This window comes from Mustelus asterias, chromosome 14, assembly GCF_964213995.1.
Source record: "Mustelus asterias chromosome 14, sMusAst1.hap1.1, whole genome shotgun sequence".
In the NCBI taxonomy this organism is placed as follows: domain Eukaryota; kingdom Metazoa; phylum Chordata; class Chondrichthyes; order Carcharhiniformes; family Triakidae; genus Mustelus; species Mustelus asterias.
Window position 1 is genome coordinate 104,003,042 of NC_135814.1, and position 24,796 is coordinate 104,027,837.

General features: G+C 47.4%; 1 protein-coding gene across 10 annotated transcripts in view; it reads right to left on the reverse strand.

Moving 5' to 3' along the window:
• Positions 1-22,972, reverse strand: part of LOC144503931 (abl interactor 2) — a 140,816-nt gene extending 117,844 nt beyond the window's left edge. For 7 of the 10 annotated variants that reach the window (XM_078229074.1, XM_078229071.1, XM_078229068.1 and 4 more), the window contains exon 1: positions 22,829-22,965. In XM_078229074.1, coding sequence (XP_078085200.1) covers positions 22,829-22,945 — 117 coding nt within the window. In that variant the 5' untranslated portion in view covers positions 22,946-22,965. Of the gene's footprint in view, positions 1-22,828 lie in introns of all 10 variants that reach the window. The other 3 variants (XM_078229072.1, XM_078229069.1, XM_078229073.1) reach the window with 2 other exon arrangements.
• Between the last annotated feature and the right edge of the window lie 1,824 nt (positions 22,973-24,796).

The following is a 24,796-nucleotide window of genomic DNA, read 5'->3' on the forward strand; positions in this document are numbered from 1 at the left end:
CGGGGATGGGACCTGGGGTGGGATTGTTATCAGTGCAGACTCAATGGGCCGAATGGCCTCCTGCACTGTAAGGTTTCTATGATATTTACCCTGTTAATCCCCCTGACACTATAATTAATTTATCATGGCCAATCAACCTAACCCGCACATCTTTGGATTATGAGAGGAAACCAGAGCACCCGAAGGAAACCCACGCAGACATGGGGAGAACATGTAAATTCCTCACAGACAGTGACCCGAGGGAAGAATTGAACCCGGGTCCCTGGTGCTGTGAGGCAGCAGTGCTAACCACTGTGCCACCCCAGTAGTTGTGGGTGCAAATAATAACCATACCTGATCCTGCTGTCATCCAACATTCACGCACGCCAAAGCTCACTATATGGAGATCAATAACGGGAAATCTCACAATGGCAACATTCAATACTACAGCCCTGCTCGAAATCCATATGGGTTGAGGATTGAGCCTGGACCTTCCTTGTCTGTACACCTCCGTCCCACGATGAGCTTTTCACTAAAGACAGCAACACCAAGCAGCTGGCCATCAAAGCAAGCAGATATAAAGCTATGACTCTCCACACTGTCTGAGGGCTAATAAGAAAAAATGGATTTTGCCACCATAGCATTGATTTGATGCTCCAATTTATAAGCAGGTAAAAGATTGACTGAAGGAAATCACTGTGACAAATGCAGATTCCCTTCTCTACACTTAATTACAATATAATGAGGAAAGCCTTTTCAAATGGTTTTGGAATTCTATTATTTCAATGCATCTCAATTATCCAAAAAGGATAGCTAATAAAGAGACTTGCCATTTATCTATATTTTAGGTTCTGCAGATTTTGCATACTTACTGGAAAATGTTTCATGTACAGTAACACTTTCAACATCACATTTTGATGACTGACTATCACATGGCATACCCATTTATTAGAGTGATTTTTGTTTAACCCACCATGAGTAAGACTGTTAGCACTGCTGCCTCTCAGCATCAGGGACCCAGGTTCAATTCCAGCCTCAGGTCACTGTCTGTGCAGAGTCTACAGGCTCTCCCCGTGTCAGCGTGGGTTTCCTCCCACAGTCCAAAGATGTGGGGAGGTGGATTGGCCATGCTAAAATTGCCCCTTAGTATCAGGGGGACTAGCAGGGTAAATACATGGGGTTATGGGGATAGGGCCTGAGTAGGATTGTTGTCAGTGCTGGCTCGATGGGCTGAATGGCCTCCTTCTGCACTGTAGGGATTCCATGATAACACTACTTGAGATCTACTAGTGTATATCCATGGGGAACGATCTCAGGACAAATTTACATCAAGGAGGTTAGTACAAATGAGACAAGGACAGCCTAAAAGAAGAGCCTTACAAACTTCTGCATTGCAGAACACCTCACTGGGAAAATCACTGCAGTCAACTGGTCAACTGTAGAGGCAGGCACTGAACTAAGGATCATCTATGCCAAACTCACAAAACCCAATGTGCCCAGGGTGACGCAGCTACAGAAATCCTTCCCAAGTACCAACAGCTTGAACTGCCAGTTCAGTGCGCGTCCATGCCAATCTCAGTAGACTTTTCAGATGTGAGAGGACCTATAGAAGAGGATAAAACCTTTGACTGATTGGGGATTCTTGAATAATGTGTCTACTGCCAATCCAATCTATGTTACAATTCTTACATATATCAGGCATTTTTCACCTGCAATACTTAACTCCTGCTGTTGTGATTACGAATAAGGCAACTTCAACATCTAAATGGAAACTTGCCGTGTAAACATTTGCAATTAGAATTCCGATACACACAGTTGTTGGTCACTGTATAGTTGCGGGGGTTTGCATGTTCTCCCCGTGTCTGTGTAGGTTTCTTCCGAGTGCTCCAGTTTCCTCCCACAGTCCAAAGATGTGCAGGTTAGGTGGATTGGCCATGCTAAAATTGCCCCTTAGTATCAGGGGGGGACTCGCAGGATAAATACGAGGTTACGGGTTAGGGCCTGGGTGGGTTGGTGCGGACTCGATGGGCTGAATGGCCTCCTTCTGCACTGTAGAGATTCTATGATTCCAACTCAGCCCGAGTGGGGCTAGAGATTATTCTGAACAATTACCCCGAGTCACTATTGACCAAATGAAAACTCACCCCAAGCCTTTCAAATAAACTTTTTAATCCCCTCTGGTTCTAAGCCCCGATTCTTCCAGCCATTTTCCCCTGAGCCTGACTGATGCACCACAGAAGAGGCATGTCACATGCTGAAATGTATTGAACTAAGTGGCAAATACAGGGAAACAATCCCGTGGCTTTTTATATACACCTCAAATTGAATTTAAAATGGATTCCACTTGCTTGTTCACAAATCTTAAATGGGCGTTCACAGACGCATTGCCTGCCTTACAGCCACATGACCTAGATTTAAGAATTCCATTGTCTTCAAAAATTGCGACTATTGAAAAGGCACAACGTTTTAAGGCAGCTAAGATTCAAGGATGTGTATTTATCTCATTTGCACTGCAGATTTTTCTCATTATAATTAAGGATAGAGTACTAGAATATTCTGTATAGTTGTCACACGTCTAAGTAACAGTTGCTTTAATCATCAGAGGAATTAATGACAGTGAAAGTCAGGACCCTTTTTTTATTCATAGAATCCCTGCAGTGCAGAAGGAGGCCATTCGCCCACACCCCCATCCAGGCATCATTCCCTTAACCCCTCATATTTACCATGCTAATCCCCCTGACACTAAGGGTCAATTTAGAACAACAACAAAGAACAAAACAGCACAGGAACAGGCCCTTTGGCCCTCCAAGCCCACGCCGCTCCCAGGTCCAAACTAGACCATTCTTTTGTATCCCTCCATTCCCACTCCGTTCATATGGCTGTCTAGATAAGTCTTAAACGTTCCCAGTGTGTCCGCCTCCACCACCTTGCCTGGCAGCGCATTCCAGGCCCCCACCACCCTCTGTGTAAAATATGTCCGTCTGATATCTGTGTTAAATGTCCCCCCCCTTCACCTTGAACCTATGACCCCTCGTGAACGTCACCACCGACCTGGGGAAAAGCTTCCCACCGTTCACCCTATCTATGCCTTTCATAATTTTATACACCTCTATTAAGTCTCCCCTCATCCTCCGTCTTTCCAGGGAGAACAACCCCAGTTTACCCAATCTCTCCTCATAACTAAGCCCCTCCATACCAGGTAACATCCTGGTAAACGTCCTCTGTACTCTCTCCAAAGCCTCATAGAAATCATAGAAATCATAGAAACCCTACAGTGCAGAAGGAGGCCATTCGGCCCATCGAGTCTGCACCGACCACAATCCCACCCAGGCCCTACCCCCACATATTTACTCGCTAATCCCTCTAACCTACGCATCTCAGGACTCTAAGGGGCAATTTTTAACCTGGCCAATCAACCTAACCTGCACATCTTTGGACTGTGGGAGGAAACCGGAGCACCCAGAGGAAACCCACGCAGACACGAGGAGAATGTGCAAACTCCACACAGACAGTGACCCGAGCCGGGAATCGAACCCAGGACCCTGGAGCTGTGAAGCAACAGTGCTAACCACTGTGCTACCGTGCCGCCTCCACGTCCTTCTGGTAGTGTGGCGACCAGAACTGGACGCAGTATTCCAGATGCGGCCGAACCAACGTTCTGTATGGCCAATCAACCTAACCCACACATCTTTGGACTGTGGGAGGAAACCGGAGCACCCAGAGGAAACCCAAGCAGATACGGGGAGAACGTACCGACTCCACACAGACTGTTCTTTTGCTTTTCCTAAATTTCTGTTAAGCATTCAGGCTACAGAGCTCAATTTATTTCTCAAGAGATTCAGTTGTTGAGGTATGGGATGTAAAATTATTCCTGAGTGACTGCTTCATCCCAAGGGATGGAGAGCGCAATGAATTGCAAAGGATAATAGAATCATAGAATAGAATACCTACAATACAGAAGGGGGCCATTCTGCCCATCGAGTCAGAAATCAGTTCAGGCACTGAATAGATGAACATATACTAACTGGTGAAATAACAGATTCAGAAGTGCAGGCTGTATAAACTTGGGGGGACAGATGAGGAGTGTGAGGGGTGGGCAGTGGGAGGGGGACAAGGGAAACAGAAGTGGAAGAAGAATGAAGACAACACAGGCAGTTTGATTAACCACAACTATTACTGAAAACATTCCAAGATTAATACTGTGTGCGTGGCAAAGTAGGAGGGCTCAGAGACAATCCAGGAAGCATTGTAACTTTCATATAATTGCTCAATACCTCCTTCTGGGAGAACAATATTGCTGCTTCCAAATAATTTCATTCAAATTTTTCACACTTCCTGCCAGGATTGTAAGTTAGCAAGTTCCACGAAAGAGAAGCCAAGTACAGCTTGGCACATTCTGAGGCACAGCAGGTAGCTGATGCAACAAGGACAGAATTAAACTGGAGCTTTCAACAGACCAGGATGACATTGGGGGATCCGTGTACTCAGATGGGCTGTAGTTCCAGGAAACATGACAACTGGTGGTGTGGGGGGAGGGAGAGAGAGAGAGAGAGAAGGGGGAGGAGAAAGAGAGCTATACATGCAGAACTTCAGCTGCAGCTAATTTAGCCATAAAGCAACAGGGAACTATCTCCAACAGCACAGTGTTTCTAAGCTGTAATTTGAGTCAAATTTTAACATTTATGATTTGCCATTAAGGGAAATCTCGGTAACGCAAGCCTACTCTTTCTGCAATAAACGGATACCATCCATCATGTCCCGCAACTGTCCCTACTGACAGTACCCATCATTAAATTTTTTGACATTTCTTTCCTAATTTCCAAGGGGCACAAGTTCTCCCTGACATGCGATTCCACAGGTGCCAGGCTCGCTTCAGGCTCCTTATCCAACCAGCTATCCTACTTGAGAAAACAAATAGTGCAAATGGGAGAATTAGCAAACTGTTGGGAAGCAACAAATCCAGCCCCGCTCTCACCCCATTTCTACAAATACACTTCTCCAGTTGGAATCAGGAGTGAGAAAGCTGGCTCAGTAGCAGAGGCCAAATGCAAAAGAGCTATACAGACAAAGCATACCAATCAGAGAGTACTTCAAGGGAGAAGGAAAGGAGAGGGTGCAGAATATAGTGGTACAGACATAGCTACGGTGTAGAGAAAGATTACCCGTTTCTGGTTCAATATCTCATTGGAATGATTGTCAGCTTTCTCAAAGTAGCACAGGAATACGTACACAACAGAGCAGCAAAACCAGCAATGGTGGTGTACACCACGAATAAAGGTGACAGTCTGATTGTAATCTAATTACAATTGTTCAAATTCCCAAACTATGAATGCCAATAGAACAGCAGTTACTCCGGTGCCTTGTATATCTCTTACAGCTGGCCATTTACAGCCTACTTTTGCTTCACTGATGACCCACAGCAGACTTGCTGCTTCATGCGGCACTGGATGCCCATTCACAGTCTGACTGGCTCTGGGATGCAGCTGAGTTGGGATTCAGAGCAATTTTTTCTCCACTTCTCACTCACCAGCAAAGAGAATCATAGAATCATGCAGTGCAGAAGAGTCCACTCAGCACCAACACACAAGAAACGTCTGAACTCCCACCTAAACCCATCTGCCAGCACTTGGCCCATAGCCCTGAATGTTATGATGTGCCAAGTGCTCATCCAGGTACTTTTTAAAGGATGTGAGGCATCCCACCTCCACCACCCTCCCAGGCAGCGCATTCCAGACCATCACCACCCTCTGGGTAAAAATAATTTTTCTCACATCCCCCAAACCTCCTGCCCCTCACCTTGAACCTATATCCCCTCGTGACTGACCCTTCAGCTAAGGGGAACAGCTGCTCCTTATCCAATCTGTCCATGTCTTGTACACCTTGATCAGGTTGCCCCTCAGTCTTCTCTGTTCCAACAAAAACAACCTAAGCCTATCCAACCTCTCTTCATAACTTAAAGAACGAAGACAATGATGTAAGGAGGTGATACTGCCCCAGCAGCCAAAGAGCAAACAAGTTAAAAATATTTAACAACTAACGTTATTAGAACAAAGAAGAAAATTACAGCACAGGAACAGGCCATTCTGCCCTCCAAGCCTGCACAGTGTTAGTGTACACCTGGCAGATCATTAAAATGTAATCAGATTGCAGGAATGTGGGATGTTCAAGATGAATACACTTTGGAGAGTTGAATAGGCAGCTGTACAGATTCAGGAGAGGTAATTAAGTTAATATATTAGCTGAAAGGTCTTCAATGGGAGAGTTAATGTACCAGAGGAAGGGGCAAGTTTAGATGGGCTGAATGGATTATTCTTTTTTTTGGCTTTTCTTGCATTAAGAGTTTAAAAATTGGCAAGTCATGTTGCAGCTTTATAGAACCTTAGTTAGGCCGCACTTGGAATATAGTGTTCAATTCTGGTCGCCGCACTACCAGAAGGATGTGGAGGCTTTGGAGAGGGCACAGAAAAGATTTACCAGGATGTTGCCTGGTATGGAGGGCATTAGCTATGAGGAGAGGTTGGAGAAACTTGGTTTCTCAGTGGGACAATGGAGGTTGAGGGGGCGACCTGATAGAAGTCTACAAGATTGAGGGGCATGGACAGAGTGGATAGTCAGAAGCTTTTTCCCAGGATGGAAGAGCCAATTACTAGGGGGCACACTAACACTGTTGCTACAAACACCAACAACTTATTGCATTTTTATACAGCCTTTAACAAAGTGTCCCAATGGGGTTCACAGAACCGTTATCAAACAATTTGTCACCAAACTACAAAAGGAGATATTGAAATAAGTGACTTGATTGCAGTTGGCAATATCTTATTAATTATTGTTATTGTTTAATAGCGATTACATGGTTAAACTGGCGATGGGTATCTGTGCAGGTGTAAATGGGGATAGTTCACTTTTAAGATGATGCCCCTTTAATCTTTTGTTAATTTGTCCCCTTTAACTGTTAATTTGTTTTACCCAAAATAATATAAATGGGGATAGCTAGGACACTGGGGGTTTTAGTGTTGATTGTGAAATAAGTCAACAAGCCCTCCAGCAAAGAAAGCAGCTGTGTCTTAGCTTTAATTTCGCCAACCAGTGTGGATCTGATTACCAGTTATGGTAGGAGAGAGAGCAAGAGGCAGAGAGGCCTCATCTGGTCATTTAAAATGCCTCTCAAGCATCTTGCATTTTACCACAACACTTAAGTGCAGCTATTGCATCTTTCAAGTTTGTGTCTTGTTAATGCTATCCAGGTTTTCCGTTCCTTGGTCTGCTATCCTTCCTGACCACCCTCCAAGCTCTGCCCCTCTATAATTAAGGTCTAATCCACTTCCTGCTCCACATCTAGTCTAAGCAAGCCTTCAATTCTACCTCAAACAGCTCTGTTAAAATGCAGCTCATACAGTGCACACCTGCAAAAATAAAACATGCCTCAACTACGAGAAACCACCAATTGGCCTGCAACACACAAACACTAATAGTTGTGAGTGTTGACTAGTAACCTGTCGGCCATACATTCAAATACCCCTGTGGTAACTTGGGGGCCAGCAGCAGAAAGTACCCTGAAAAAACACATTGTAATTCAATCTCTGCTCCTGAACTCTCTGCTTTTTCAAAGCTTACTAATAACCAAAAGGTTCCAGCTTCCTGGCAAACTATCTAAATCTGCCGCTCAGGCCTCCTTCCCCTTTTTTCCCTCTTTTAATCTTTCAAGCATGACTGTGCCTGAACTCTCATTTAAGAAAAGGGGAAACACAGGTGCAGACTTGGAGTAGACTTATGCAAGGCATTAGTTCAGACTAACACGAGGGGTCGGGGACAGAAGCTGCCATCTTTACACTCCTTTGTACGAAAGGTCAATTCCAGCCTGTTATCCCAGCTAACTCAGCACAGTTCAAGGCTGCGACCTCCCTGTCACTCAGTCTGCCCTTTATAAACATGCAGATATCAAAATGCTCACATTAAATCTGTGCCATTTATCCTCCCTTTATTCTGTAATCCTATAATGAAAAGAGAAGTCACTAATCAGCAGTGGAGAGGCCCAACCCAAACATCAGTGAATCAACTGTCAGCACTCGGCACCCTTTGTAACTTCAATGTCTGCACCGCTCTGTGAAACATCAGCAGAAATACAGCCACCTTCCCATTCAAAACACAGGATTAGAAAAGTCATATGATAAACAGCTAAACAGCTTGTGAAGCTCATCCCTGTTACATAAACTCTCCCAATTGAAGCCCATCGCTCTGATACATTGACCCTCCACCTGAAGCCCATCCCTTTGGTAAAGTAACACTCTCATGCAAACTGTTCTCAGGGCGTTAGTTGAGAGATAAATATAGACCAGGACATCAAAACCCCACGCCTCTCCAAATAGTGCCATCAAATCCACCAAAGAGCACGGTTTAACATCTTGTCTGAAAGACCATCCCTCAAAGTGCAACATTCCCTCAGTACTACACAGGAATGTCAGCCTATATATGAACTTAAGATTCTGAAGTAAGGTTTGAACCTTATATTGCACCTATTCTATTGCCACTCCTGCTCTCTCCACATGTCCAACAACATTTTTCTTATTCAAGCAACTACCTAATTATCTCCTAAAGTTTTTTATTCATCATTGTCAGGCTTATATTAATATTGCAATGAAGCCACTGTGAAAATCCTCTTATCGCCACACTCCGGTGCCTGTGCGGGTACACTGAGGGAGAATTTAGCATGGCCAATGCACCCTAACCAGCACGTCTTTCGGGCTGTGGGAGGAAACCCACGCAGACGCGGGGAGAATGTGCAAACACCACACAGACAGTGACCCAAGTCAGGAATCGACCCCGGGTCCCTGGAGCTGTGAGGCAGCAGTGCTAATCACTGTGTGACAGAGAATTCAACACTGTAATAACCCTTGAAAAGAAGGATATTCTAATTTATCACTGACCAGTGGAAATAGTCTTTCACAATTTACTCTAATAAAACTTCATATTCTTCAACACTGCAGTTAGATGACCTCATACTCATGTTCCCAAGAAAGGTCACAGACCTGAAAATGTTTTTCTCTTTGAACAGTGCTGAGTACTTCCAAAACGTTCTTTTTATTTTCAGATTTATGGCATCTGCAGTATTTTTGCTTGTTGCACTTCTTAACCATTGCTGCTTTAGTGACACAGCCCAACTCCTCAAGTCACCTCAAGATGTACGAGGCAAGTTTTTTTTTTTTAAACAGAGGGTGGTGGGTGCCTGGAACTCGCTTCTGGGGGAGGTAGTGGAAGTAGATACGATGGTGACTTTTAAGGGGTGTCTGGACAAATACATGAATAGGATGGGAATAGAGGGATATGGTCGCCGGAAGGGTAGGGGGTTTTAGTTCAGGCGGGCAGCATGGTCAGTGCAGGCTTGGAGGGCTGAAGGGCCTGTTCCTGTGCTGTAATTTTCTTTGTCTCTCTCTCTCTCAATTAAATGTAACCCCCAATAGTAAATGGAAAAGTCAATGGATAACAAGCTATTAATTATTTTCCTAACTAGATGGAAATTTGAGGAGAGTTTTAGCGACACATGGACAGGGGTAGCAGCAGAAGAACATGTTATGCAGATTGAAGTAGGCAGTCGTCATGACAGGAAGGATCTGAAGGTGGAAATGTGGAAGGATCAGGAACAGTCTGGTTCAGTGTGGGACAGTGTTCAGGGAATGACATGAAATTAGTGGAGAAGGTAGAGACTTCAGTGAGTGCTAAGGACAATGGATTCAATGTGCAACTGTGGAATGATACAACTCATCCAGGACTTGATGCTACAAAGCACAGAGGAAGTGAGGGTTCGAGAGGTAGAGCTGTATGTCACTTGTGTACAGATGGAAGCTGACTCCAAACATTTTGAAAAGCAGTTGCTAGCTACAATCAGATAGGTAATAGCGGGCAAAGATGAGGACAGTAGCATGAACAACGAATGAGTTAAAGACAATCTTGTGTAAATAAAAGCTGAACCAAATATAGACTGGGTCAACTACAATAGCTGAAGCTGCCAATGTATGGTACAATTCATTCTCTAGTACAATCCTGCAGAGTGAAGAGCACAGCACGCCCACACATGGTCATTTACACTTGACTCCTCACTGCCACTCACACTTACCAAGTGCAGCATCAGACAAGGAATAGCTAAGATAAGAGAAAACTTCCAACATTTGCATCATCCTCTTCACACACAGCAACTGCACAGACAGGACTAAACAAATTCCACCCATTTCTCTGGTAGCATTTGGAACTCATTTACACGTTTTTTAAAACTCTGCGTTAATTTTCACCTGACTGCTTTGTCTCTGCCCTCCTGAAGTCTGCTACTGGCTTCCTCACTGCTACATTTCTGACATTTGTGTCACCCGAAAGCTTTAATATAAGCCAAGAGCAAAGGTCCTAATATCAACCCTGAGGAACGTCAGTGCACACTTCCCTCCAGTCTGAAAACACATCTGATCAACCATTACTCCCTGCTCCTATCCCCTACTCACTTTCACATCCATGTTGCCATTGCCGTTTAATCCCAAGGGTTTTAATTTCACTAACATATTTATTATGTGGTACTTTATCAAGTCCACATACACATCAACTACTCTATCCTATTACGTCAATGAACTCCAGTCTGTTGGACACGATTGTCTTTATCAAGTCTGTGCTGGATGCCATTCATTAATCCATGTTTTTCCAAATGACAATTATTTTTTCCATGTCGCTACCCCGCCAATTGTATTAATCTGACTGGTCTGTAGTTAATGGATTTATCATTCTAAGAAAGAGGGACAGTAAAAGGCCATTTGGCCCCTCAGGCCTGCCCCGCCATTCAAGCTGTGTTAGATCTTCCACCTCAGCTACACCTTCCCAGGGCTATCCTCATATTCCTTGATTCCCTTTAGCATCCAAACTTCTGCCGATCTCGGATTTGAATATACTCAACGACTGAGCATCCACAGCTCTCTGTAGTAGAGAATTCCAAAGATTTGCAACTCAGAGAAGAAATTCCTCATCTCAGTCTGAAGTGACTGAACCCTTATCTGAGACAGTCCCCTACTATACTCCTTAAACACCTAGGACTGTATGGCCAAATTTCCCTCCAACTCGATTTTCAAGTTCGCTGATGACACCACTGCACTCTGGACATTCTCTCTTCCGCCTTCTTCCGTCAGGAAAAAGATACAAAAGTCTGAGGTCACGTACCGACCGACTTGAGAACAGCTTCTTCCCTGCTGCGGTCAGACTTTTGAATGGACCTACCTCGCATTAAGTTGATCTTTCTCTACACCCTAGCTATGACTGTAACACTACATTCTGCACCCTCTCCTTTTCTATGAACGGTGTGCTTTGTCTGCATAGTGCGCAAGAAACAATACTTTTCAATGCATACTAATACATGTGAAAATAATAAATCAAATCATGTTCCAAATCCCCTAGCCAAGGGAAACATCCTCAGCTGTAAAGCCTCTCGAGAAGTTTCTATGTTTCAGTTAAATCACCTTCCAAACTGGGCCATGTCTCCTCAATCTCTCAAGGACAATCCCTTCATTCCAGTAACCAGTCTGTGTAACCTTTAGTTTCACTCCCTCTAAGTATTTCCCTCCTTTGGTAAGCTGCGCTGTGATCCAGTTGTTGTCTCACCAAGATGCTGTAGAATTACACTGAAATGTATTTACTCTAGTGCCACAACCTTGTTGTAATAAAAGCTAATATACTATTAACTTTGCTCATTTCTTGCTACACCTCTTTTTGAACAGGTGGGTAACATTTGCAATCCTCAATTCCTCTGGCACCAGTTCCGTATCCAAGGAAGTTTAGAAGATTATCGTTGGGAGACTGTGCTATTTGCACATATACGTCCCTCAGCAACTGAGGATATATTCCATCAGGACTGAGTGACATTTCAATCTTAAGCTGCCGACCTTACTGTTCTTTATCCATTTATATCTGACTACTTCCTCTGTTTCATTGGCACACTAACCACTTCTTTTGTAAAGACAGATGCAAAGTTCTTGTTCAATACCTCACTCATGGCTTTTTTTAAAAACTCTTTAATGTGGTGAGAATCACTACCTCAGCCAGCATTTGCTGCCCATCAGTAATTGCCCTCGAGCTGGTGGTTGGAATCGCTGCAGTCTACGTGGTGCTGGCACACCCAAAGTGCAGCCAAAAAGGGAGCCCCAGGATTTTGACAGTCAAAGAACGGGATGCATTTCCAGATCACGATAGTGTGTGGCTTAAAGGGGAATGAGAGGATCGTGGTGTTCCCATGCATCTGCTGCCTTTATCAAGGTGGTAAAGGTCACGTGTTTGGAAAGTGTAGCCTCTACAAGAGATTGTTTTCAGATTGTAATCAGACCTACCCTTTCTCTGGCAACCTTTTACCTTTGTACAGGTTTATAAAATACTTTAGTGTTCCTTTTGTTACCCACTAAGTTATTCTAATGCACACTCTCTCCTCTATTTCCTTTTTCAGTTCTCTGCGCTTTCCAAAATCGGTTTGATTTCCTATTGTATTACGAATCTGATACGCATCATAAACCTCCTTTCCCTATTTTACTTCAACCTCAATGTCTTTGTGATCCAGGGGCCTTTGCGTGCCTTTTGTTTTCCCTTTGTGTGAATGTGTTTAGTCTGTAACTGAGATATCTCCCTTTGAAGGTCTCGCATCGCTCGTTTACTGGTTTACCTGCCAATCTTTGATTCCAAACCAGCTGGACCAGATCAGCTAACTGAAATTAGATCTCAAGTGCCTTCATTGCTTCTGATCCCTTTCCAAATCTACTTGCAAATTAATCATCACTGTTTCCCAGATGTTCTTCCACTAAAAGATCCTCGACTTGACCACTTAATTTCCCAGAACCAGGTCCTTCATAGTTTCCTCCTTCATTGAATTGGGAACAGACTGATAAGAAAGTTCTCCTGTGCTCATTTTAGGAATTTTCCCTCCTGTTCCTAGATCAGGATAATTGAAACCCCTATTTTTACCACCACTGCTTTTAAATATTTTGGACATTTGTTTGCCAGTTCAGCCTCTAGTTCTTTCCAGTATTGTGGTCCAGTGTGTACCAGTTCCTCTTGCTCTTTTTTTGGGGGCGGGGGGAAATAACTCCAGATTTTCAATATCCTTTTGTGAAGTAATACTTCCCACATCACTCTGGAAGAGACAAATTTCAACTTAAGGTTGGTGCACCGAGCTCAGATTACCGTCACCACAAAATATTGTTTCCCCCGTTGACCCAATCAAAACTAATCATCTTAAATGCCTCAATTATATCCGCTATTAATCTTCTAAACTCAAGGGAATAAATCCCTGGTCTATTTATCACGCTTTATGCATTTACACAAATGAGTATCAACCCTGATTTAGTCTACATTCCCCTGGCTGCCTCTCCCATTCCTTTATGCATCTCGTTTCTTCTTCCCAATAAATCGTCCTGGCTCCCCTCCCCATTGAAGTTGCCAAAATTAATTCACTTTCCTTTACAAAATAAAATAAACTTTCATCCCATCAATCTCAACTGTTAACTCAATGTCGGGGCAATGCAGAGGGAGCTTTACACTGTACTGTCAGGGATATTTTTTAATTCATTGACTGCATGTATTGCTGACCAGGCCAGCATTTATTGCCCACCCCTATTGCCCTGGAGAAAGTGGTGGTGAGCTGTCTTCTTGAACGGCTGCACTCCATGTGGTGTGGGTGCATCCAAAGTGCTGTTAGGAAGGAAGTTCCAGGATTTTGGCCGGGTGACGATGAAGGAGCTGTGACATAGTTCCAAGTCAGGATAGTGTGGGGCTTGGAGAGGAATTTGCAGGTTGTGTTTTCATGCATCTGCTAGCTTTGTCCTTCTAGGTAGTAAAGGTAGCAGGTTTGGAAGGTGCAGTCCAAGGTGCTTTTGTGATGTGCTGCAATTCATTTCACAGATGGTACACATTGCTGCCACTGTGTGCTGGGGGAGGATGAAGTGATGGATGAGATGCCAATCATGCAGGGCTGCTTTGCCCCAGATGGTGTTGCGCTTCTTGTGTTGTTGGAGCTGCGCTCATCCCCATAATTGTGGGACTATTCTATCACACTCCCGGTTTGTACCTTGTAGATAATACATAGTTCATTGTTTATTTGTTCTACAACGTGATCTATTAGTTCACAAGTTCATAAGATATAGGAGCAGAATTAGGCCATTCAGCCCATCGAGTCTGCTCCGCCATTCGATCATGTCTGATATGCTCCTCATCCCCATTCTCCTGCCTTCTCCCCATAACCCATTACCAATTAAAAACCTGTCTAACTCCTCCTTAAATTTACTCACTGTCCCAGCATCCACCGCACTTTGGGGCAGCGAATTCCACAGAGTCACAACCCTTTGGGAGAAGTAGTTTCTCCTCAACTCTGTTTTAAATTTGCTGCCCCTTATCCTAAGACTGTGACCTCTCGTCCTAGAATGCCCCACAAGAGGAAGCATCCGCTCCACGTCTACTTTATCCATACCTTTTATCATCTTGTATACCTCAATTTGATCTCCCCTCATTCTTCTCAATTCCAGAGAGTATCGGCCTAAACTGTTCAATCTCTCTTCATACAACAAACCCCTCATCTCTGGAATCAATCTATGAACCTCCTCTGAACTGCCTCCAATGCCACTACATCTTTCCTCAAATAAGGGGACCAAACTGTGCACAATACTCCAGGTGCGGTCTCACCAATGCCTTGTACAGTTGCAGCAATACTTCCTTACCTTTTATATTCTATTCCTTTAGCTATAAATGCCAACATTCCATTTGCTTTCTTTATTATCTGCTGTACTGTATGTCATGCACTCAGATTTGTTTCTAACTTCAAGATTTTTCTTCTGCTATCTTAATTATAAGGGCGGCACGGTAACACAGTGGTTAGCACTGCTGCTTCACAGTTCCAGGGACCTGGGTTCGATTCCCAGCTCGGGTCGCTGTCTGTGTGGAGTTTGCACATTCTCCTCGTGTCTGCGTGGGTTTCCTCCCACAGTCCAAAGATGTGTGGGTTAGGTTGATTGGCCATGCTAAAATTGCCCCTTAGTGTCTTGAGATGGATAGGTTAGAGGGATTAGCAGTAAATATGTAGGGATATGGGGGTCGGGCCTGGGTGGGATTGGGGTAGACGATGGGCCGAATGGCCTCTTTCTACACGGTAGGGTTTCTATGATTATTTACTCCTATTGGGAGCACCCAAAAGTATGTCACAGTGTTCTGGAAATCACTTCAATTCTCCTTAGTTCCAGCTATCCTCAGACTTGCATATACTGCCTCTTGAAACTGGATGCTTCAGTCCCTTATTCTGGTTACGGTCTCAATACTTCCAAGCTAATCTGCTAGCTGCTTTCAGCAGATTATTTCTGGTTTTAGGAATTAAGATTTTAACTGTGGGAATCGGAGTATGTCGTTGAGTAACTGGTAATAATCCTTAAGTAAATGCAATTCAAACTTAAAACATTTGGGTCATGTTGACTAGAGATTAACACCAAACAGATAAGGTCATAAAACAGCAGATGGAGAAACTTAAACCATGGATAACTGAGCTGTGGGATTTTTAGCGGAGACGTGAAGTCTGCAATCCTTGCAGCAAGGGAAGCTCAGAAATGTTTTTGAGATTTGCAGTTAAATTTGTTTAAACATAAATGGTAAATCCTAAAAAAGTTGTAAAAACCAAATTATTTTTCCTCAAAAATAATTGTAAATGAGGGATAATTAACCTGAAAAACTGTTTGAGGACATCCCAGAGCATGCCACATTGTCATGGAGGTGGGTAAAGTTTAGGGAGATTCTCTGGTTTCAATGGGTGTTTGTTGAAAGTTTCTTTTAGTTTCAGGTTAGAATTTCAGTGTGGTGCAGTTTACTGAAAGAAGACAACCAAACTAAGTGACAGTTAGCTAGGCCTGCACTGAAAGAAACAAAAAGACTACCTTCATCATTGATCAGGTGGAGTGAGGTAGAGCTTAATCTCAGTTTGATCCCATGATGAACGAGCTGGAAGATGGCCCAGTTTGAAGCTTGTGGAAAAATCTACAGTGGTCCTCAGAGTCTGAAAGCCGCCAGCAGGTTAGCTTGGAAGTATTGAGACAGTAACCAGAACAAGGGACTGAAGCATCTAGTTTCAAGAGGCAGTGTATGAAAGTCTGAGGTTAGCTGGAACTGAGGAGAACTTAAGTCATTTCCAGAGTACTGTGGCAAACTTTTGGGTGCTCACAATAGGAGTAAATAATTAAGATAGCAGAAGAGAATTCTTGGGAAGTTAGAAGTAAATCTGGGTGCATGACACACAATAGATCACATTGTAAAATTAATAGTACTTGTTTTCTTCAAGCCTTTCATAGAAAATAAAGTTTTATTTTAAAAACTTGAAATCTTGTAGCATAATTCTATTGGTTTAAATGAAGTGTCCATATTTCTCAATTACGACAGAATCCAACCTGTTCTGTACCTATTTTGGGAGTGTTTGATGGGGACAAGGCAGCACAGTGGTTAGCACTGCTGCCTCACGGCACCAGGGACCTGGGTTCAATTCCGGCCTTGGGTCACTGTGCGGAGTTTGCGCATTCTCCCCATGTCCACATAGGTTTCCTCCGGGTGCTCCGGTTTCCTTCCACACTGCAAAGATGTGCGGGTTAAGTGGATTGGCCATGCTAAATTGTCCCTTAGCAGCAGGATAAATATGTGGGGTTACAGGGATAGGGTCTGGGTGGGATTGAGGTTGGTGCAGACTCGGTGGGCCAAATGGCCTCCTGCACTGTAGAGATTCTTTGACAGTGTAGAGGGAGCTTTACTCTGTATCTAACCCCATGCTGTACCTGTCCTGGGAGTGTTTGATGGGGGACAGTGTAGAGGGAGCTTTACTCTGTATCTAACCCCATGCTGTACCTGTCCTGGGAGTGTTTGATGGGGACAGTGTAGAGGGAGCTTTACTCTGTATCTAACACCCATGCTGTACCTGTCCTGGGAGTGTTTGATAGTAAGAGTTTTAACAACACCAGGTTAAAGTCCAACAGGTTTATTTGGTAGCAAATGCCATTAGCTTTCGGAGCGCTGCTCCTTCGTCAGATGGAGTGGATATCTGCTCTCAAACAGGGCACAGAGACACAAAATCAAGTGTGCAGAACTTGGCTATCAAACACATGAGGACGGCCTAAACCAGGATCTTGGGTTCATGTCACACTATCAGTAACCCCCACAGCTTGCCTCCTGGACTTGCAGAATCTCACTGGCTGTCCTGTCTGGAGACAATACACATCTCTTTAACCTGTGCTTAATGCTCCCTCCACTCACATTGTCTGTATCTTTAAGACCTGGTTGGCTCTAGAGATTCGCATTCTAATCAGTATTCTGTAACTTGATTTTGTGTCTCTGTGCCCTGTTTGAGAGCAGATTTCCACTCCACCTGACGAAGGAGCAGCGCCCCGAAAGCTAATGGTATTTGCTACCAAATAAACCTGTTGGACTTTAACCTGGTGTTGTTAAAACTCTTACTGTGTTTACTCCAGTCCAACACCGGCATCTCCACATCGTGTTTGATCGGGACATAACTACATTCCCCAATGCTGGCCTCCTTTACTTTCAAGAGTACAAAATTAACTTTAAAAAGTGTTTCCTAAAAAACAACTGGCCTCTCTATCGGTCCAAACAGATCACAAAGTTCAAAGATACACTCGAATATAAAAGAAAATGTCACAATCTTTCACCATGTGAGTGAACAGAAAGGCTACATGCTGCATTTCCCAAAGCTGCTGTACTGAACGTCTTGGGCTTTGGCTCACACACACTGTAAAGCACTGATACCAGGATGACAAAGAGTGAAGCTGTAAAATGGGTGCAATGAGATTTGGCATTCTGCAATGTGGATCAGGATGGAATTGATTTATGATTGAGCAGGTTTAATTAAGATAGTGACTGATGTACTCCACCCTATCTGGCCAAACTGGCAAGAGGGGTTTGGCTGGGTTATCACCCGGAGCCTGTGGTTGTACAATATATACATAAAAATCCTTTATCATTTAACATATTCCTCTTGCAACTTACATACACATCCTTTATAGTTTAATGTATTCCTCTTCCAACTTGAAATTCAAACCAGATTGCAAACATCAAGAATTGCATCCCCCTCTCTCAAACATCACACTGTAAAATAATCCACGTGACACAGAAGGTGGTGGAATCTGCCATTTTGAAGGCTTATTGAGTTACAAATTCAGGTGACGACTTTCAGGATCCTTTTGCAATGGGGTATGTATATTCCAGCACACCCCCCATACTACTGCAATCACACTGTTACACAGCACACTGAGGCTGAAAAATATTCATGAAAAATTCAAATAGCAAATCCCACCCAGGCCCTATCCCCACAACCCCGCATATTTACCCTGGGAATCCCCGACACAGGTTAAAGAGAGGTGTATTGTCTCCAGACAGGACAGCCAGTGAGATTCTGCAAGTCCAGGAGGCAAGCTGTGGAGGTTACTGATAGTGTGACATGAACCCAAGATCCCGGGGCAATTTAGCATGGTCAATCAACCTAACCCGCACGTCTTTGGACTGTGGGAGGAAACCGCAGTACCCGGAGGAAACCCACGCAGGCGCAAGGAGAACGTGCAAATTCCACACAGACAGTGACCCGAGGCCAGAGTTGAACCCAGGTCCCTGGCTGCTGTGAGGCAACAGTGCTAACCACTGTGCCACCGTGCCACCCTAACTGGAGAATCAGTTGCAATGGCTTCTCTTCCTGCTCCATTACACCAAGGATCTATCCTTGGCTCCTTCCTATTTCTCATCTACATGCTGTCTCTCTGCGAAATCATCCGAAAACACAGCTTCAGTTTTCGCACGTACGCTGACAACACCCAGCTTTACCTCACCACCACCTCCCTTTGACACCTTCACTGTTGCTAAATTATCAGACAACCTGTCTGACAGACAGTGCTGAATGAGCAGAACATTCCTCCAACACTGGGAAGGCTGAAGCCATTGTTTGCTGTTATCTCCATTCTTCAGCCAACAACTCCATCCTTTTCCCTGGCAACTGCCTGAGGCTAAACCAGATGCACCTTGGTATTAGTTTTGACCTCAAGATGAGCTGCCCATGGCGTATTCACAGCAAGATCACCCATTTATTTCCACCTCCCTCATCGTCAGACTTCACCCCCGCCTCAGTTCATTTGCTGCTGAAACCCCCCCATTCATGCCTTCGCTACCGCTGGACTCAACTATTCCAAGGTACTCCTTGCTGGTCGTTCACAATCCAGCTTCCATAGACTTGAGCATTCAAACCCCTGCGACCCATATCCTTACTCACACCCAATCCATTTACCCTTTTGCTGGCTGGCCTATACTGATGCCTGGTAAGCAACATCACGATTTAAAAATTCTCTTCATTGCTTCAAGATCTCACTATTTGCCATCAATGCAATCTCCTTCAGCTCCACAACCCTCAGATATTTAATTCTGGCCTCTTGAGCATCCCCGATTTCAATGGGACCACAATGGGACACGGTGTCTTCAGCTGCCTGGACCCGAATCTCAGGAATTCTTTTCTTAAATCTCTCCGCTTCTCTTTCCTCCTCGAAGTCTCTCCATTAAAAACTACCTCTCTGGTCACACTTTCAGCCATCTGCTCTAGAACCATAGAATCCCTGCAGTGCATCAGGAGCTCATTTGGCCCATCGAGTCTGCACCAATTCTGACACCGCAACTTACTCAGGTCCTTCCCCGCCCCCAAACCCTTTTCCCATAACCCCATGCATTTACCATGGCTAATCCACCTCACCTACACATTTTTGGACAATAAGTGGGCAATTGTTAGCATGGTCAATCCACCTAACCTACACATCTTTGGACTATGGGGGGAAACCAGAGCACCCAGAGGAAACCCATGCAGACACGGGGAGAACGTGCAAACTCCACACAGACAGTAACCCGAGGCTGGAATTGAACCCGGGTCCCTGGTGCTGAGAGGCAGCAGTGCTAACCGCTGTGCCACCCTTAACTTTGTCTTCTGTGATCCGTGTCCAATTTTATTTCATAACACTCCTGTCAAACACCTTGGGCATTTTATGACGCAATCAGTGGTACATAAATACAAGTTATAGAACAGGAGGTGGCCATTCTGCCCATTCAATTAGACTTTGCTTGACCCATAACTCAAATGAAATTCAACGCAATAGAGAGGGAGCAGCTTTGGGGAGTAGTGAAGAAATGTACGCTACTCTGTTCCACAAACCAAAAAAATAATAATTTATTCAACAGCTATGATTTGCAGGCAGATTTAATTTAACAAACTCCTGAAAACATTTGACAGAGATACGCAATCATCATGCCTTCTTGATCATAATCCCCATTAAAACATCCCAATCCATCTTTAATATGAAAGGTTTGTTTTCCTCTCCTACTGCTAGACTATAAATCGACACTCCCCTGAACTGCCAGCTGTAATGAGGCTGTGCCACACACATTCCTCCCCGCCAAGTTCAAATGTAATCAGTTCCCATGGTTCAGCTCCCTCATTCATGCTCTCCTGCTGTCTTTCTGCAACCCAAGCTTGGTTTTGCCTGTTCAGTATTTGATTCCAGTCTCCTGTTTTGAGCGGCACTGAGCATGACAAGCTGTGGCATTTAGCTGTCACCCACAGAGCCCCACCAGCTTCACCCGCACGACAATCGCATTGATTCAGGCCACCGTCTTTGGGAGGTTGATGCCACGCAGCCGCCCACGCAACACTCGACATATTTTAGGCCACATCCATCATTCCGTTACTTTTATGCAAAAATTCTATATTGGCAAATGTGTGTTTGCGAGAGAGAGCAGGAGAGGGTGGGGGGGGGGATGGAGAGGTGGGGGGGGGGATGGAGAGGTGGGGGGGGGGATGGAGAGGTGGGGGGGGGATGGAGAGGTGGGGGGGGGGATGGAGAGGTGGGGGGGGGGATGGAGAGGTGGGGGGGGGGATGGAGAGGTGGGGGGGGGGATGGAGAGGTGGGGGGGGGGATGGAGAGGTGGGGGGGGGATGGAGAGGTGGGGGGGGGGATGGAGAGGTGGGGGGGGGGGATGGAGAGGTGGGGGGGGGGGATGGAGAGGTGGGGGGGGGGGATGGAGAGGTGGGGGGGGGGATGGAGAGGTGGGGGGGGGGATGGAGAGGTGGGGGGGGGGATGGAGAGGTGGGGGGGGGGATGGAGAGGTGGGGGGGGGGATGGAGAGGTGGGGGGGGGATGGAGAGGTGGGGGGGGGGGATGGAGAGGTGGGGGGGGGGGGATGGAGAGGTGGGGGGGGGGATGGAGAGGTGGGGGGGGGGGATGGAGAGGTGGGGGGGGGGGGATGGAGAGGTGGGGGGGGGGGATGGAGAGGTGGGGGGGGGGATGGAGAGGTGGGGGGGGGGATGGAGAGGTGGGGGGGGGGATGGAGAGGTGGGGGGGATGGAGAGGTGGGGGGGGGGGAAGGAGAGGTGGGGGGGGGATGGAGAGGTGGGGGGGGGGATGGAGAGGTGGGGGGGGGGATGGAGAGGTGGGGGGGGGGATGGAGAGGTGGGGGGGGGGATGGAGAGGTGGGGGGGGGGATGGAGAGGTGGGGGGGGGGACGGAGAGGTGGGGGGGGGGACGGGGAGGTGGGGGGGGGGACGGGGAGGTGGGGGGGGGGACGGGGAGGTGGGGGGGGGGACGGGGAGGTGGGGGGGCGGACGGGGAGGTGGGGGGGGGGACGGGGAGGTGGGGGGGGGGACGGGGAGGTGGGGGGGGGACGGGGAGGTGGGGGGGGGGACGGGGAGGTGGGGGGGGGGACGGGGAGGTGGGGGGGGGACGGGGAGGTGGGGGGGGGGGAGGGTGGGGAGGTGGGGGGGGGGGACGGGGAGGTGGGGGGGGGGGGACGGGGAGGTGGGGGGGGGGACGGGGAGGTGGGGGGGGGACGGGGAGGTGGGGGGGGGGACGGGGAGGTGGGGGGGGGGACGGGGAGGTGGGGGGGGGGACGGGGAGGTGGGGGGGGGACGGGGAGGTGGGGGGGGGGACGGGGAGGTGGGGGGGGGGACGGGGAGGTGGGGGGGGGGACGGGGAGGTGGGGGGGGGGACGGGGAGGTGGGGGGGGGGACGGGGAGGTGGGGGGGGGACGGGGAGGTGGGGGGGGGGACGGGGAGGTGGGGGGGGACGGGGAGGTGGGGGGGGGACGGGGAGGTGGGGGGGGACGGGGAGGTGGGGGGGGACGGGGAGGTGGGGGGGGGGATGGAGGAGATGGAGGGGGGGGATGGGGGAGATGGAGGGGGGGGATGGGGGAGATGGAGGGGGGGGATGGGGGAGATGGAGGGGGGGATGGGGGAGATGGAGGGGGGATGGGGGAGATGGAGGGGGGGATGGGGGAGATGGAGGGGGGGATGGGGGAGATGGAGGGGGGGATGGGGGAGGGGGGGGAAGATGGAGGGGGGGGGAAGATGGAGGGGGGGGGAGGGGGGTGGAGGGGGGTGGAGGGGGGCGGTGGAGGGGGGGTGGAGGGGATGGGGGGGATGGGGGGGATGGAGGGGGGGGAGGGGGGGGATGGGGGGGATGGAGGGGGGGGGGGATGGAGGGGGGGAGATGGAGGGGGGGGGCGGGGGGGGTGTGGGGGGAGCGGGGCGGTGAGGCTCCGGCTGGAGGGGTGTGATTGGAGGCTCAGGGTGACTGCGGCAGCGGCGGGGCGGACAGTCCAACAGGTCAGAGCCCGGCACAGGAACCCCCGCCCCGGGCACCGCCTCAGGGCCACCAGCCCAAAGCGGGATGCGGCCTCGGGCTGCCCGGGGAGGGGGATCCGAGCGGCCCGGGACCCCCGGCAGCACCCCACCCCCCCGGGCTGGGCGGTGTCTCCCCCTCCCCAGGCCCCGGGCCCTCACCTGGATGTAGTTGCTCTCGCAGTACTCGGCCACCCGGTCCAGGTTGTGGTAACTGTCCAGCAGCGCTCGGCGGCCCGCGGGGATCTCCTCCTCCAGCAGCATCTGCAGCTCCGCCATCTTACCCACATCTTCCGACTCTGCGGGACCGGAACCGGAAACCGGGAGGGAGGGGGAGGGGTCACTTCCGGGCAGCTCCGACCCCCCCCCGCAACCAGCATCCCCTTAGCAACCGGCATCCCCCTAACAACCAGCCTCTCCCATAGCAACCAGCATCCCCTAGCAAACAGCAACACCTTAACTGGCATCTCCCCTAGCAACCGGCATCTCCCCTAGCAAGCAGCATCTCCCTTAGCAACCAGCATTCCCTATAGGAACCAGCAACCCATAGCAACTAATATCCCCATAGCAACCAGCAACCCTTTAACCAGCATCTCCCCGAGCAACCAGCATCTGCCTTAGCAACCGGCATCCCCCTAATAATCAGCCTCTCCCATAGCAACCAGCATCCCCTAGCAACCAGCAACACCTTAACTGGCATCTCCCCTAGCAACCGGCATCTCCCTAGCAACCAACATCCCCCTAGCAACCGGCATCCTTCAGCAATCAGAATCCCCTTAACAACCAGCATTTCTCCAGCAACCAGCATTCTCCCTAGCAACCAGCCTTTTCCCTAGCAACCAGCACCCCCTTAGCAACCAGCAACCCTCTTAGCGATCAGCATTCACCTAGCAACCAGCATCTCTCCTAGCAACCAAATTGATTAATAGAATCCCTACAGTGCCAAAGGAGGCCATTTAGCCCATCGAGTCTGTACTGACTCTCTGGCAGAGGATCTTACCCTGGCTCTATCCCTGTAACCCCGCACATTTACATTGGCTAATCCATCTAAACTGCACATATTTGGGCATCAACCAACATCTCCCCAGAGCAACCAGCAACCCATAGCAACTAATATCCCCATAGCAACCAGTATCTCCCCATAGCAACCAGCAACCCCATAGCAACCAACATCTCCCCATAGCAACCAGCATCCACATAGCAACCAGTATCTCCCCATAACAACCAGTACCCCTCCCATGACAACCAGCATCTCTCCATAGTAACCAACATCCCCATAGCAACCAGCATCTCACGATAGTAACCAACATCTCCCCATAACAGCCAACACCCCCTCCATGACAACAAGTATCTCCCCATAGGAACCAGCATCATCTCCCCAGTAACCAGCATATCCCCAAAAAAATCAATACTCACCTTAGCAACCGGTATCATTCTTAGCAACCAGCATATTCCCTGACAACAGTCGCACACTCCAGCAACCAACCATCATAATGATGAGGAAACAGGTACACCCAGGAGCTGATAAATTACTAATAACCACAAGTCAGGGGGGAATCCAGCAAAAATAATCACATCCACAGGAAGGAAGAAGCAGAACATTATTCAGCGATTTCAACGGCAAATTTGCTGCATCAATAGCAAAGCACAGGCCACAGCAACAGAGATCGCCATTCATAACAGCCTGACTTCTACCAAGCCAAGAAAAGTAAGAGCCATGTTTTTATTGCAGGAGGACCGAAAGGTTAACCATTATGCTGCACCTTAAGATTTCAATTGATTATTTTAACAGAAAAATATATCATTGGTCTCTAAATGAACCTGCTCGAGTGGTACATCTACAGCTTGGTTATAGATAATGCCTTTGGTCTGAGGAACAGGTTTAATGGTTGCAATTTTTTTGCTGTTTGCACTGAATGTACTATCAGAAGCAACTTTGCAATCACAAAAATCAATAACTGAAAAGAGTTGCCTTAGTTCGACACATCTGAAGTTAAAATTTGTTTTAAAGATTACTGTCCTGGCAAAATTATTCTTCAAAAACATCACCATTGGAACAAAGGAGGGGCCATTAAGCCCTTCGAATCTGCTCTTCCAGTCAGTAAGATCATGGCTGATCCAGTTGTTGTC